The sequence below is a fragment of the Octopus bimaculoides genome, chromosome 30 (assembly GCF_046866305.1).
Source record: "Octopus bimaculoides isolate indiv1 chromosome 30, ASM4686630v1, whole genome shotgun sequence".
In the NCBI taxonomy this organism is placed as follows: Eukaryota; Metazoa; Mollusca; class Cephalopoda; order Octopoda; family Octopodidae; genus Octopus; species Octopus bimaculoides.
Genome location: NC_142957.1, coordinates 9,557,014 through 9,573,275, shown reverse-complemented (window position 1 = coordinate 9,573,275; position 16,262 = coordinate 9,557,014). Strand labels below are relative to the sequence as shown.

The 16,262-nt window shown below is 40.9% G+C and overlaps 1 protein-coding gene across 1 annotated transcript in view; it reads left to right on the top strand.

The window, feature by feature from the left end:
• Nucleotides 1-4,239: 4,239 nt before the first annotated feature.
• Nucleotides 4,240-16,262, top strand: part of LOC106878785 (E3 ubiquitin-protein ligase makorin-2-like) — a 15,323-nt gene continuing 3,300 nt past the window's right edge. Inside the window, exons 1-5 of the mRNA XM_089346562.1 lie at nucleotides 4,240-4,563; nucleotides 10,733-10,861; nucleotides 12,351-12,805; nucleotides 14,507-14,808; nucleotides 15,750-15,958. Coding sequence (XP_089202688.1) covers nucleotides 4,490-4,563; nucleotides 10,733-10,861; nucleotides 12,351-12,805; nucleotides 14,507-14,808; nucleotides 15,750-15,958 — 1,169 coding nt within the window. The 5' untranslated portion in view covers nucleotides 4,240-4,489. The remainder of the gene's footprint in view (nucleotides 4,564-10,732; nucleotides 10,862-12,350; nucleotides 12,806-14,506; nucleotides 14,809-15,749; nucleotides 15,959-16,262) is intronic.

Sequence of the window (16,262 nt, the reverse complement as noted above, 5' to 3'; positions counted from 1 at the left end):
ACCGCCTGACTGGCTCCCGTAGGATTTTCGAGTGAGATCGTTGCCAGTGCCCCTGGACTGGCTTGTGCGGGTGGCACATAAAAGACACCATTTCGAGCGTGGCCGTTTTCGTGCGGGTGACATGTAAAAGCACCCACTACAGTCTCTGAGTGGTTGGCGTTAGGAAGGGCATCCAGCTGTAGAAACTCTGCCAAATTAGATTGGAGCCTGGTGTTGCCATCCAGTTTCACCAGTCCTCAGTCAAATCGTCCAACCCATGCTAGCATGGAAAGCGGACGTTAAACGATGATGATGATGATGATATATATATATATATATATATATATATATATATATATATATATATATATATATATATATATGTATGTATGTATGTATATCTATATATATTTATATATATATATAATTTATATAGACAGGGTGATAAATAGAATATTTATTCAATTTAAAACCAAGTGGCCTAGCGTATAAAAAAATCTGAAAATTCAGAAAAAAATTGTACTACAAGTGTATAAGGGATGACCACTAGGTGGACATCCGATATGCTAGAAAGAGGTCATCATTGACACAACCACAAAGAAAAAGAATGTTCTCCAGAAAAATTTCGCAAAAACACCAGAACAGGACAAAATGAGAAATATACAGAATAAAGAATTATCTATGGACTGCAGTTTCGAACATTAACGTTTCCCTTACATAACAACATCCGTGTTCACATCAGCATAGACGTTCTAGAATCAATATAATTTGCAGAACGGGCGAGTTTGTGGCCTAATGAAATAGAGATAGATTCCTTAATACAGACTGTAAGACTCTACAGCAAAGATAGAGACATGGAATTGGGCATAGAGAAGTGTACAATATTAGTCATGAAAGGGGGACAGGTATTCAACAGTGATGGCATCTAATTACCAGATGGTCAGACATTAGAATCATTGAAAGGAGGAGAGAGTTATAAGTACCTAGGAGTATTAGAATCTGACAGACTACAGAAATGAAAACAAAAATTGAGGAGTACAACAGAAAGATGAGGAAGCTAATGAAGTCAAAACTAAATGGTTCAGATCTAGTTAAGACTGTAAGTACTTGGGCAGTAACATTACTTAGATACTCAGCAGCTTTTGTAGATTGGACAAAATCTGAATTTGCAAAGCTAGACAGAACTAGGGAGGTATTCACTATGAATGGAGGACTTCATCCTAGAGCAGGTGTATCAAGAATGTATTTACCTAGGAGGGAAGGTGGTAGAGGTTTAATATCAGTAGAAGACTGGAGTTAGTTAGTTAGAGTAGATATAACCTCCTATGTAGGTTATAGTGAGGAAATTTCATTAAGAGCTGCCCGAGTAACAGTAGGTGATAGGGAAACCAAAAAGCCAAAAGTAGTTTAAAAACCAGAAAAATGAAGCAAGATTATCTGACTAGGAGGAGTCTTTGCATGGAAGATTTCCAAAGATAGTGGCAGAAAATAGTAATAACAAGACACCTCAAAGGTGTAATAACAAGACACCTCTTTTGCCAAACTGTTAAGTTAGGAAGACATAAACATATCAACATTGGTTGTCAAGTGATAGTGGGGGACAAACACAAAATACAAAGTGCCGGTGCCCTTTGAGCGAGATCGTTGCCAGTGCCACTAGACTGGCTCTTGTGTGGGGTTGTTGTGGGATTTTCGAGCGGGATCGTTGCTGGTGCCCCTGGACTGGCTCTTGTGCAGGTGATACATGAGGTTTCTCGAGTGAGATGAGCGTGGCCGTTGCCAGTACCGGCTGACTGGCCTTCGTGCGGGTGACACGTAAAAGCACCCACTACACTCTCTGAGTACTTGGCGTTAGGAAGGGCATCCAGCTGTAGAAACACTGCCAAATCAGATTGGAGCCATGCTAGCATGGAAAGCGGACGTTAAACGACGACGACGAAATATATATATATATATATATACACATTCATACATGCAGAGTAAAAAGTAAGCAACGTTTTGAAATGTGAAATTCATCACATTTTTGCCAATGAGATATAAGTTTGTTTATTCTGGTAACATAAAAATCTGGAGTTCTGGAGCTGATGAACTCTTTGAACACACTTTCAGCATCGGTTTGATTTTGGAACATGTTCTCTAGCAGGAATCCATCAAGGTGTTTGAAGAAGTGGTAAGTCAGTAGAGGAGAAAAGTCTGGGGAATAAGCTGGGTGGGGAAGAACTTCGTAGCCAAGTTCTCTCAACTTCTGGATCAAGCATTGTCATGAAGAATGATTGGCCCTTTTCTGTTAACATATCTTCTGTTGTTTACATATTTCAGTCATTAGACTGTGGCCATGCTGGGGCATTGCCTTGAAGAAATTTTAGTTGAATGAATCGACTCCAAGACTTAATTTTGTTAAGCTTGGTATATATTCATTCTTGTTTGCTAAACTGCTAAGTTACAGGGACATAAACACACCAACACCAATAGTCAAGTAGAGGAAGACAGACACATACGTACTCACAAGGCTTTAGTCGGCCCAAGGCTATAGTGGAAAACACTTGCCCAAGGTGCCAAACAGTGGGACTGAATCCCCAGGACCATATGGTTGGAAAGGAAGCTTCTTACCACACAGCCACAAAATTTCATGAAAAAAAAAAAAAGAAAAAAGTCATTATTTAGACCAGGGATTGGCCAACATGTCAGTATTAACCCTTGGGGGTCTATGTGGCTATCCAGGAGGTGGCAAAGTGACCAGTGCTGACCCCCTGGTGATGGGGTGATGGTTATATGAAGTAATCCAATGGATCAATAAAGACCAAAACCGATTCTGAGCATTAACGATGCTGAACTATTAACCAAAAACCAACTGAATCTGGAGGAGTGCATAGGTAATTCGAGGCTAAAACTTATTAATTTCCAGCCAAATATCAGTACAGTAACTAGTATTCAGCAAACACATAGTCAATATTAAATATTCCGACTATACTCTTTTACTTGTTTCAGTCATTTGACTGCGGCAATGCTGGAGCACCACCTTCTTTAGTCGAGCAAATCGACCCCAGGACTTATTCTTTGGAAGCCTAGTACTTATTCTGTCGGTCTCTTTTGCCGAACCGCTAAGTAACAGGGATGTAAACACACGAAGATTGGTTGTCAAGTGATGTTGGGGGGATAAACACAGACACACAAACATATACACACACACATATATATATACATATATACGACGGGCTTCTTTCAGTTTCCGTCTACCAAATCCACTCACAAGGCTTTGGTGGGCCCGATGCTATAGTAGAAGACACTTGCCCAAGGTGCCACGCAGTGGGACTGAACCCGGAACCATGTGGTTGGTAAGCAAGCTACTTACCACACAGCCCCTCCTAGGACGGCATTTTTATTGTTCTTTAGCAATTTCATTAAGTATTTTAAATAAAATTCTTTAAATATTTCTCAGTGAAAAAAACAGTACGGGTAAAAAAAGAAAGAAGGAATGTGAAATTGCTTCACCGGTTTTCACAAGAGGGAGATAACTCCATCCGATTATATGTGTGTGTATGTGTGTATACATATATATATGTATGCGTATATGAATACATATACATGTATATACACGCACACATACATGTATTCATTCATTGTACGCATCAGGACTTGAGAGTGATCAGCTGAAATACTTGGGCATTATGACACGCACACACACATATAAATGCATTTGAATATACATATACACAAATACATATATAACACACACACACACATACACATATCAATGGAAACGCGCGCACACACAACATACAGTGACGTAGTGGTTTGTTGTGTAGCACGTAACGTTGACTCTCTCTAAAAACTATTTTTTCGCTCCCCTCCATATTTGTTTATAATATCTCTCTAGTTGTTTAAATCTCTCATCGTCCTCCGGACTGTTGAGAGAAGCTGTGGCAACACAGCATTGATCCCCTCCTCGATCTCTTCTTTTACATCACAGGGGTCGTTCTTCCTGTCACACGTAAGGGGCCTTTCTTCAGACATACCCGTAATTATCTCCCCCTTTATTTCTCTCCTCCCTAATAACACTTTTTTATTTACTATACAATATATATATATATATATATATATACACATATATATATATTATATATATATAATTTATACATACATATATATATATATATATATACCTGCATACATATATACTCACACACAGATATATATATATATATACATACATACACACATATATACACACAACTAAACATGTATATATGGTGTATATATGTATGTGTATACACGTGACACGATATATAACGTACGTTTATAACAACATCTCTACGGCGTACGAACAGCTGTACATATAATATATACACACATTTAACGTGTATATATTATATATTATATTATATACCAAGGGATTCGTATACGCTCGCACACACAAATCCACACACACTCACACACAAACTGTGTATGTATATTTATACACCACCTAGGAGAGGACTAGAGAATCGAACACGGATTAGAAAGTGGCGGGATGGCGAGTGCAGCTGTGGTGGAGAAGAGCTGCGGTGCTGGTGGCGCAGGTTCGAATAAAGCGGTTTTGTGCAAGTAAGTTAATCATTTAAAAAACTTGGACCCATTTCCTTCTAGAACTCTCAAGCCCTTCTACCTTTAAATCTCACCACATGTGGTTGATATTGTAGCTATAGTAGCCCTTAGTCAACCTTGCTCGAAGCGGAAGACCTGTGATGTAGTGCGTTCCAGCCATGGCCATTGTAGCCTATATATATATATATATATATATATATATATATATATATATATATATATATATATATATATATATATTGTTTCATATATCTAGGACAGTATATATTATTTCGTGTGTCCTTCCTGGTTTGTAATGGCTGGGTGTGGTTTCAAGGAGATTTCTGTTGATCCTGTTGCTGTCTTGTAGGTGAAGTGACCTCGTAGAGGCATTGGGCGAGGCATCAGTACTCGTGTATGGGCGAGTTTGTGGCCTAATCTGTCCAGCTCCCTATCTATCTGTCACCCGTTCTCTCTGATCTAGCTTATAAGCACGTGTGATGTGTGTTATATGTAATGTCTGCCCTCTGTATTGTCTTGTAAACATGCCTATGTATCGGTTTTTGATATATGAGCTGAAAGATCACAGTCCAAGATACCACTTCTGTGTTTGTGTATCTCGGTGGTGCAAGTATGGAGTGTTTTCATTACCTTCCGGTAATATATATCTTTTACTTGTTTCAGTCATTTAACTGGAGCCAAGCTTGAGCATGCCATATCTCTCTATCTATCTATCTTATCCATGATGGATTCTCTCGTCTTGAACGACAAAAAGGGAATTCAGTAAAATAAAGCGGTAATCCTGTTCTATGGACACGAGTGTGTCTCTTGAGGCCTGCTTAGTGCCTTGCAAACCCTTTGCGAAATGGAACAAGATGACTCAATTTGATAAACACACACACACACACATATATATATATATATGGTCTTCGAAACGTCTAGATAGAATAGAGACAGCTGATGAAGGGATATTCCAAGGGGCTTTCCGTTTTCCTATGTGTTCGTTCCGTTGTCTGTAGTTTATTGTTCTAACGTCCTGTACCCTGATATGCATGTATATACACATGTAGATGTAAGTATGTACATATATGTGTGTATACATGTATATATATTCTTTGTATTATATATATATATATATATATATATATATATATGGCGATCTTTCGATACTAGTCCCGAAATCGACGATCTTAGGATACGAGTCCTAATTCTATTCTTTCGAAAATTCATCCGCTAAATTTTATTTAAAGAATTACCAGAAAGACGTGGGGAGGTGCAAACCTGTAATTATTAGCCGTATCTACACGTGTGTGTGTGTTTCTTTTTCTTTTTTTAATCGGTTTGTGAAGAGGCAGGGAACTGATTGTGGCCTTTTTGTTATAGGGATTCCTAGACGGTTGGGATGAAGGGAAGGTCCCCCTTCAAACCTGAAAATCTAACCAAAAGGCACACGTAAAATGGTCACTTTAGTAACGATTGTTCTTATATTCCCTTTGCTACCCTGTGTATGTCTGTATGTATATAAATATATACAAGCACTCTGTTTATATATATATATATATATATATATATATATACACATACATAATACGTCTATGTCGGTGTTATATCTCTCTACATACACGTATAGTCACTGATACATTAAAAGCTTTAACCCTCTATATATACGTATTTAGTGATTGTGTATGGTCTGTGTATACACACGTACGAGGTCTTTACTTCCGTATATATATATAAAAATTTGCAGACTTGATTTCCTGTATGTTTTATACACACCCACGCACGATTTCAATATATATATATATATATATATATATATATATATAATTTGCACTAGTTGCTGAGTGACCGATGCTAGTACACTTAGACATACACACACACTCGCCGTCCTCAATTCCGTATAACCTCTTTCCATATAAAGAGTTGATATTAACAATGACTCATTTACCGACTTTAAAATCTAGTCTAAACACATACTCACACACGCGCTTACACACACACACACACGTTTATCTCCCATAGCGACTTGGATGTGTGTATGCATGTATGTCTCTTAGGATTTAAGTTTTTTCCATTTTGTGCAGTGGTTCTATGATCCACGGGGTCCTTATGACCCCTGGGGATCCATATAATATTTGGGAGTGGGGTAGGGTGGCATGCTAGCAAAATAGTAAAATGGGGATCCATACTTGAATTTTGGCTGTGTGGTAAGTAGCTTGCTTACCAACCACATGGTTCTGGGTTCAGTCCCACTGCGTGGCACCTTGGGCAAGTGTCTTCTGCTATAGCCTCGGGCCGACCAAAGCCTTGTGAGTGGATTTGGTAGACGGAAACTGAAAGAAGCCCGTCGTATGTATATGTTTGTGTGTCTGTGTTTGTCCCCCCCCCCCCCCCCCAACTTCGCTTGACAACCGATGCTGGTGTGTTTACGTCCCCGTAACTTAGCGGTTCGGCAAAAAGTGACCAATAGAATAAGTACTAGGCTTACAAAGAATAAGTCCTGGGGTCGATTTGCTCGACTAAAGGCGGTGCTCCAGCATGGCCGCAGTCAAATGACTGAAACAAGTAAAAGCGTAAAGTTTTGCTTGAGTTGTTTGTCGCAAGAAACAGCTAGGTTTCTCTTTCAGACGTTCTACATAGTTCAACGCATACAAGGGGGGATGTGTGATAAACAAAATAGGAATTTTGGAAGATGTTTCTAGAAAACTAATTTTTAAACACAGAATGGCTATGGGGCATCCACCAGAACAAAATAGGAATCAACAGGTTCCAGAGATAAATAAAAATGGTTGAGAACCACGTTTTACATAGTTAAGCCTACGCAAGGGAATGTGTAAATAAGAAAAGAGGAATTTTGTAAGAGGTTTCTGTAAAACTTGTTTTTAACCCTCATGTGTTCAAATTACTGTGACAGATGTAAAACTTATTCATATCATCATCGTCGTCGTTTAACGTCCGCTTTCCATGCTAGCATGGGTTGGACGATTTGACTGAGGACTGGTGAAACCAGATGGCTACACCAGGCTCCAATCTGATTTGGCAGAGTTTCTACAGCTGGATGCCCATCCTAACGCCAACCGCTCAGAGAGTGTAGTGGGTGCTTTTTACGTGTCACCCGCACGAAGGCCAGTCAGGCGGTACTGGCAACGGCCACGCTCAAAATGGTGTATTTTATGTGCCACCCGCACAAGAGCCAGTCCAGGGACACTGGCAACGATCTCGCTCGAAAGTCCTTGAATAAATGTATTATCTCATAGATTTCAGATTTTGATGATGTTGCTGTCTATATTTAGAACGACTTTGTAGGATAGATGTGAGAGAACTAGATCCGGCCATTATGAAACAGGAGGCACGTTTGGGCTGGATATGGCTGGTTTAAATGCTAAAGGGCTCAACATTGAATGGCTATGGGGGTCAACCAGAACCAAATAGTAATCAAAAGGGTCCATAGATAAACTTCTTAACCACACAGCCATATATAGATAGATATACATACATGTTTTTTACATGGCTGTGTGGTTCAGTGGCTTCCGTTGCTACCATGTAATTTTGGGTTCAGTCCCACTACGCGACACCTGAGACAAGTGTCTTCTACTTCAGCCCTAGGCCCACCAATGCCATGCGAGTAAATTTGGTAGACTTAAGAATAGCAAGTCCGGGGTCGATCTCTTCAAAGTGGTGCTCCATTATGGCTGCAGTCCAATGACTGAAACAGGTTAAAAATAAGAGATTGAGGGAACCCGTGGAAGAGGTAGGCCCAGGAAGACCTGGGCTGAGGTGGTGAGGCAAGACCTTCGTACATTGGGCCTCACCGAGGCGATGACTATTGACCGAGACCTTTGGAAACGTGCTGTGTGTGAGAAGACCCGGCAAGCCAAGTAAGATCGTTGCCAGTGCCCCTGGACTGGTTCTTGTGCGGGTGGCACATAAGATGCACCATTTTGAGCGTGGCCGTTGCCAGTACCGCCTGACTGGCCTTCGTAGCATTTTCGAGCGAGATCGTTGCCAGTGCCCCTGGACTGGCTTGTGTGGGTGGCACATAAAAGACACCATTTCAAGCGTGGCCGTTGCCAGTACCGCCTGACTGGCCTCCGTGCGGGTGACACGTAAAAGCACCCACTACACTCTCGGAGTGGTTGGCGTTAGGAAGGGCATCCAGCTGTAGAAACTCTGCCAAATTTAGATTGGAGCCTGGTGTTGCCATCCGGTTTCACCAGTCCTCAGTCAAATCGTCCAACCCATGCCAGCATGGAAAGCGGACGTTAAACGACGACGACGATGATGATGATGATATTCTCACACATCATCATCATCATCATCATTTAACATCTGTTTTCCATGCTGGCATGGGTTGGGTGGTTTGACAGGAGCTGGTAAGAACTGCTCAGGCTCCAATTGTCTGTTTTAGCCTGGTTTCTATCACTGGGTGCCTTTCCCTAACACCAACCACCTTACCGTGTGTGCTGGGTGCTTTTTACCTGGCACTGACTGACCCCTGCAAGAGAAAGACTTCACAGCAAAGATAGGGAGAAGGATAAGCATGGGGGTCCTTTAGGGTGTACATGTTTTTGTATCGTTTGAAAATTAATATTTCGTTCATATCTTTGAAAATGTTTATTGTTTTGTGTTCCAAATTTGTTTAATGTTTGCATGTGTAATATATTTTATTCAGTATAAATTTCATTTGATTTCCTTCAACATTATCAGAGTAATGGCAATTTTACTGAAATTTAGATGTGTTCATACTTCTGTAAGATACAGTGAGCCTGGTTTTGCCATCCGGTTTCACCAGTCCTCAGTCAAATCGTCCAACGCATGCTAGCATGGAAAGCGGACGTTAAACGATGATGATGATGATATATATATATATATATATATATATATATATATATATATATATACACTCTCAGAGTGGTTGGCGTTAGGAAGGGCATCCAGCCGTAGAAACTCTGCCAAATTAGATTGGAGCCTGGTGTAGCCATCTGGTTTCACCAGTCCTCAGTCAAATCGTCCAACCCATGCTAGCATGGAAAGCGGACGTTAAACGATGATGATGATGATGATATATATATATGTATATATACACTCTCAGAGTGGTTGGCGTTAGGAAGGGCATCCAGCTGTAGAAACTCTGCCAAATCAGATTGGAGCCTGGTGCAGCCATCTGGTTTCACCAGTCCTTAGTCAAATCGTCCAACCCATGCTAGCATGGAAAGCGGACGTTAAACGATGATGATGATATATATATATATATATATATATACACACACACACACACACACACACGTATGATCTCTGGCAACTATATCCGGTCTGTTTATTATTATTATTATTTTATGTTTGACTTTTGCTTTGCATTTGCACAAGTTGGCTCCAAGTCTCACCCAGAGACCTCAAGAGACAACAAGTTAGAAGTTCATGTAGGTGTTATGCCTAGGGTACCATATATTTGGATTTGTACATAGTGTTGTTCTAGAGAATGTTTAAGAAACCATAAGAAAATTATGTGTTTGTTTTAAAATTTGAGATTACACAGACAGTATTTTACGTAGGATATGGGCAGTTCCAATGAGCACTTATCATTATTATTATAATTATTATTATTATTATTATTATTTTACGTTTGACTTTTGCTTTGCGTTTGTACAAGTTGGATCCAAGTCTCACCCAGAGACCTCAAGAGACAACAAGTTAGAAGTTCATGTAGGTGTTATGCCTAGGGTACCATATATTTGGATTTGTACATAGTGTTGTTCTAGAGAATGTTTTAAAATTTGAGATCACACAGACAGTATTTTACGTAGGATATGGGCAGTTCCCATGAGCACTATCTTTTGAACTTCAGCCATTTTGGGGTTTCCTGGTATCTGAGCTAGGTAGCAATCAGCCCGTTTCACTGTCATTCCCAGGGCACCTATGACAATAGGTATTGTTTTCGGAGCTGGCAGTCATTAGCGCACCAAATGAAATGCTTAGTGGTATTTTGCCCATTGCTACGTTCTGCCGAGGTTGCTTTTACCTTTCATCCTTTGGGGGTGGTCGATAAAATAAATACCAGTTGTACACTGGGGTCCAGTGTAATTGACTTAACCCCTTCTCCAAAATTACTGCTCTTGTGGCGAAATTTGAAACCATTATCATCATCATCGTTATTATTATTATTATTATTATTATTATTATTATTTTTCAGATATTACATAAATGGTGTTTGTCGAGATGGTAAGACATGCCGCTACTCCCATGACCAGGAAACAGCACCGCCTGATATGGTGTGTCGTTATTATCTCCAGGGCTGCTGTTCATATGGACCCATGTGCCGGTAAATTATGTTTGTTGTTGTTTAGCCCAGGGTCAACCTTGATCCGGTAGAACTACGATCAAAACTGATTCAACTGTGATTATCTTGTCTTTTTTTCTGGCATAATGTATTTGGGACTATACTCTTTTACTATTTTACTTGCTTCAGTCATTTGACTGTGGCCATGCTGGAGCACCGCCTTTCGTCGAGCAAAAGGGTCTCAGGACTTATTCCTTGGAAGCCTAGTACTTATTCTATCGGTCTCTCTTTTGCTGAACCGCTAAGTTACGGGGACATAAACACACCAGCATCGGTTGTCAAGCGAAGTTGGGGGGGACAAACACAGACACACAAGCAATATACACACATACATATACATATATATATACATGTATACAACGGACTTCTTTCAGTTTCCGTCTACCAAATCCACTCACAAGGCTTTGGTCGGCCCAAGGCTATAGGAGAAGACACTTGCCCAAGGTGCCACGCAGTGGGACTGAACCCAGAACCATGTGGTTGGTAAGCAAGCTACTTACCACACAGCCACTCCTACGCGTATGTTTATTATCTGATGTAGGCTTATGATTAAAGACAATCTAGCTGTGATGTAATGTATCTAGGACTACAGTATCTAACGTGTGCTTCCTTGTTTAGCCCCAGGTCTATCCTGATCCGGCAAACTTAGGATCAGAAGCGTTGTCAGCTGCGACCATCCTGTCTTTTATTATTCAGCTGCAGCTTCGCGTTCCTAGCACTTGTGCCGGTGGCACGTGAAAAGACATTCGAGCGAGATCGTTGCCAGTGCCGCTGGACTGGCTCCTGTGCAGGTGGCACGTAAAATACACCATTTTGAGCGTGGCCGTTGCCAGTACCGCCTGACTGGCCTTCGTGCCGGTGGCACGTAAAAGCACCCACTACACTCTCGGAGTGGTTGGCGTTAGGAAGGGCATCCAGCTGTAGAAACTCTGCCAAATCAGATTGGAGCCTGGTGTAGCCATCTGGTTTCACCAGTCCTCAGTCAAATCGTCCAACCCATGCTAGCATGGAAAACGGACGTTAAATGATGATGATGATATATATATCTAGGAGTATGTTGTCTATGCCCATCCTTGTTGTTTTGGCCCCTGGTTAGCCCTGATCCAGCTCCAGCAGTTCTGATCTGGCAGACCTAAGATCAAAGACCTTCCAGCTGTGACCATCCTGTCTTTTATTCAGATATAGTGTAGCTAGGACTACATTATCTAATGTGTCCTTCCTTCTTGTTTAGCCCAAGGTTACTCCTGATCCAGTAGACCTATGATTAAAGATGCTCCAGCTGTGACCATCCTGTTTTTTATTCAGACATAGTGTATCTAGGACTACATTATCTAATGTGTCCTTCCTTCTTGTTTAGCCCAAGGTTACTCCTGATCCAGTAGACCTATGATTAAAGATGCTCCAGCTGTGACCATCCTGTGTTTTATTCAGACCTAATATATTATTTTTGTTTTCTTTTTTTCTTTTGTAGGTATGACCATGTGAAACCCAAGGGGGACAACTCAACAGCATCTCGACCAATCTTCGCACAATCCCAACTCCCTAAAAAGACCCCAGCCACTTTGAAGCAGTGTGGCGGCCTTGCCCCTCCTCCTCCTCCTCCTCCTTCACTGCTACCACCTGCTCCTGCCCCAGCCCCACTCCCCACTCTGCCACACCACAACTCACAGAATGGTTTCTGTCGGGCAGTGAAGCCGTCGTGCGGTGCAACGGACATTGACTGGGATCACCACGACCTCCTGGGCCACAACCCTGCAGACACTGCTTGCACCGGTGCCGGCACCTTGTCGTTCCCCTCGTCGCGGCCATGGAGCACGGCTCCGTCGACGAGCGATAAAGTGATCCTGAGGGGTGGTCGCATCAAGACGAAAGCAGACTGGGCGAAGGATTCGCAGGAATTTGTGCCACGGAAACCCATCGCTTCAAGTAAGATGAAAGAAGAAAGAGAGGTAGAGAGAGAAAGAGAGGGAACAACGAAAACCATTTGCTTGCTGTCTGTCTGTCTCTCTCTCTCTCTCTTCTTCTTGTTCTCGTCTCTTTTCTTCTCTCTCTTCTTCTTGTTCTCGTCTCTCTTTTCTTCTCTCTTTCCTTTTTGAGTTATGTCTATGCTAGTATGTTACTCATCTTACGGCAGGTAATTTTGGAAGTGTGTTTTGGTCACCAAGGAACATAATTTCAGGAAATATGATAGTATGTTGTCAACTAAGGACACAGGAAATGTGTCAAGTCCAAGAAACGCTGTTTCCTAGGGCTAAATAACAGTAGCATTCTAACCTTTCAGGGGACTGTCACATTAAGTTGACAACATACAACTACTTCATCATATCACTACTGCATAAATCTCTCTGAGAGATTTAGAAATGTATTATTTCTATTTTCAAAAATCAGTGAATGTATTTCACCTGAAATATATATGTTTTCAAAGGCGGACAGGCATCGACAGCTAGCAAGCCATGCTACTCCAGACTGATGAAGAGCAATGACTCTGAAACTAGTCTCTGGATGCTGGCTTTGCTGGGTGGAGGTACTTGTCTCTTTTTGAAAACGTAAGGACACAGGAAATGTGTGAAATCCAACAGGAAACGGTGTTTCCTAGCGCTAAATAACAATAGCATTCTTCCCTTTCATGGGACTGTCACATTAAGTTGACAACATACTATAACTTTATCGTGCTGCTACTGCATAAATCTCTCTGAGAGATTTAGAAGAAATGTATTATTTCTATCAGGAAATATGGCGAACGCATATATTATAAGAATTATCAACTTCCAAAATGCTAATAAAACGAATTCTAAATATCAAAAGAAAAATATTTGGTCACAGTCATGCAAATGAAGTCCTACATTACCATTGTAGAAGTAGAGTCTTCTGTTAAAATCATGTCAGTGCATGGGGAAATGTTACCTTACTTGGAAGCAGGAGAGGGTTGGTGACTGGAAGGGCATCCACATTTAGGAAACCTGCCTCAATTGATTCCTTGTAATCCCATGCAAGCATGGAAAAGTAGATTTTGAAGTGATGATGATGTTTACTAATTCCAATTGGTGTTTAGATAAAAAATGATGATTATTATTATTAATTCCAATTCGTGTTTAGATAAAAAATGATGATTGTTAATTCCAATTTGTGTTCAGATAAAAAATGATGATTATTATTATTAATTCCAATTTGTGTTTAGATAAAAAATGATGATTGTTAATTCCAATTTGTGTTCAGATAAAAAATGATGATTATTATTATTAATTCCAATTCGTGTTTAGATAAAAAAATGATGATTGTTAGTTAATTCCAATTTGTGTTTAGATACAAAAAGGTTAATAATTATTATTAATTCCAATTCGTGTTTAGATGAAAACCCTTCTCAAGTCCTATAGACTTATAGGGCTGGTTTTCATGATGTAGATATGTTCCCCTGGATGGGAAGTCAGTTCGTTGCAGAATTACTCATTTTTCCCAGATGGGTGGGCTAAAGCAGTGTGAAATGAAGTGTTTTACTCAAGAATGCACTGTCACCTAGTTCAGGAATTGAAACCACAATCTTACAGTTGTGAGTGCAACACCCTAACCGCTAATTTTTATTGTCTGTTTTACGTACTTTTCAACTTGTGTTTCCTCTGACTGTTATAGGTCTAACTTACGCACAAGCACTCAGTTCCGATGCGGATGGTACTTTGGCCATGCCATCCCAGCCGTTTGACCCCGGCTCCTCGGACACCACCGACCACGGGGACTGTGCTGCCCCGGAGTACACCCCCAAGTTCGACTACCCTGATCCGATCTACCAGGAGAAGGTGTTGTGCCCTTATCTCGAGCACGGTGCATGCCCAGACATGGAAAACTGTTGCTATCTACATGGTGACCTCTGTGAGATGTGTGGCGCCAATGTGTTGCATCCAACCAACATGGAACTGCGGAAGGAGCATGAGACGGTGAGTTGTGACAAGCATGTCTGTGTTTTATTTTTGCCTTTTTTGTGAGATTTTGTAGAGCAGCAGTTGGACCCCTATGGACCCATTTAGTTCCTGTTTTACTTGGGTGGACACTCCTAGCCATTTCATGTTTTAAAAAAATCCTGTTATATTTTTGTAATTAAATATTAAGAATTGTATAAAAAAAAACTGTTAAAATATTTTGTGATTTAAAAGTGCAGGCATGGTTATCGACTGCTATTGCCAGCAAAACTTGGTACCTTGTTGTGCCACTATTTTCTATTTGTAACTCTACCTTTATAGTGCTTTATTTTGCTGCAAAATAATATTGGGTTGTCTGGAAAGTTCATGCCGATTTATAGTAGCTTACCTTTTGATTTATTTGCCATGTATTTCGTGTTGAGATAGGGATCCACCAAGGTTCAGTCCTCAGCCCCCTCCTATTTATCATAGTCCTCGAGGCAATAACACAGGAATTCAAGACGGGATGTCCCTGGGAGCTCCTCTATGCTGATGACCTTGCCCTAATTGCTGAGTCACTATCAGAACTATTGGAGAAGTTTCAGGTGTGGAAGCAAGGACTAGAATCGAAGGGCCTTAGAGTCAACCTAGCTAAAACCAAAGTCCTAATAAGTAGGAAGGTAGAAAAGGCGTGGGTAGAAACTCCATAAGATGTACCCGGTGCAAGCTATGGACACATAAGAGGTGCAGCAATATCAAAGGAAGGTTAACTAGGAAGTTAGTTTTTGTATGTGGCAGATGCTCAGGAGCAATAAACACTGAGAATGTGCAGAAAACAACCTTTACCACACTCCAGGGAGGAAAAACTAGAAGTAGTCGATATCTTCCGCAACTCTATCTCGATTTATCCCTTTGTCCCCCACCTCTGAATTGGACCCTCTTTACCGCCACCACCGTCACTCTTGTTGCTGTGTTTTCAGGAGTGTATGCGACGACTGGAGGAGAACATGGAGTACTCGTTTCTGATGGCCGGCAGTAAAAGCAAGGAATGTACTATCTGCATGGAGACAGTCCTGGACAAGAAACCCCCCGACAACCGTTTCGGCCTTCTCCCGAATTGTAATCACACCTTCTGTCTGTCCTGTATACGGAAGTGGAGATCCTCTACACTGGATAAAGATGTTATTAGGTAAGATTGCATCCCTCCTGGGGCTTTTGCGTTCCTCTCTTTTTTTTTTTTTTTTGTTTTTTGTGCTGCTTTTAATCCCTTTAGCATTCGGATTACTCTGTCAAATGCAATCCTTACTTATCCACATTGTTTTGATTTAATCCTGGATTATCTCACAGCTTTTGAAATCTCGATGGTGTGATTGTTTATTTTTAGAATGACATTGTAGGGCGGGTGCGAAAGGCCAGATCCTGCCAGTTTGAACACAAAACAATGGTAGAATATTTGGGGCTGGGAATGGCTGGTTTGAATGCTAAAGGGATAA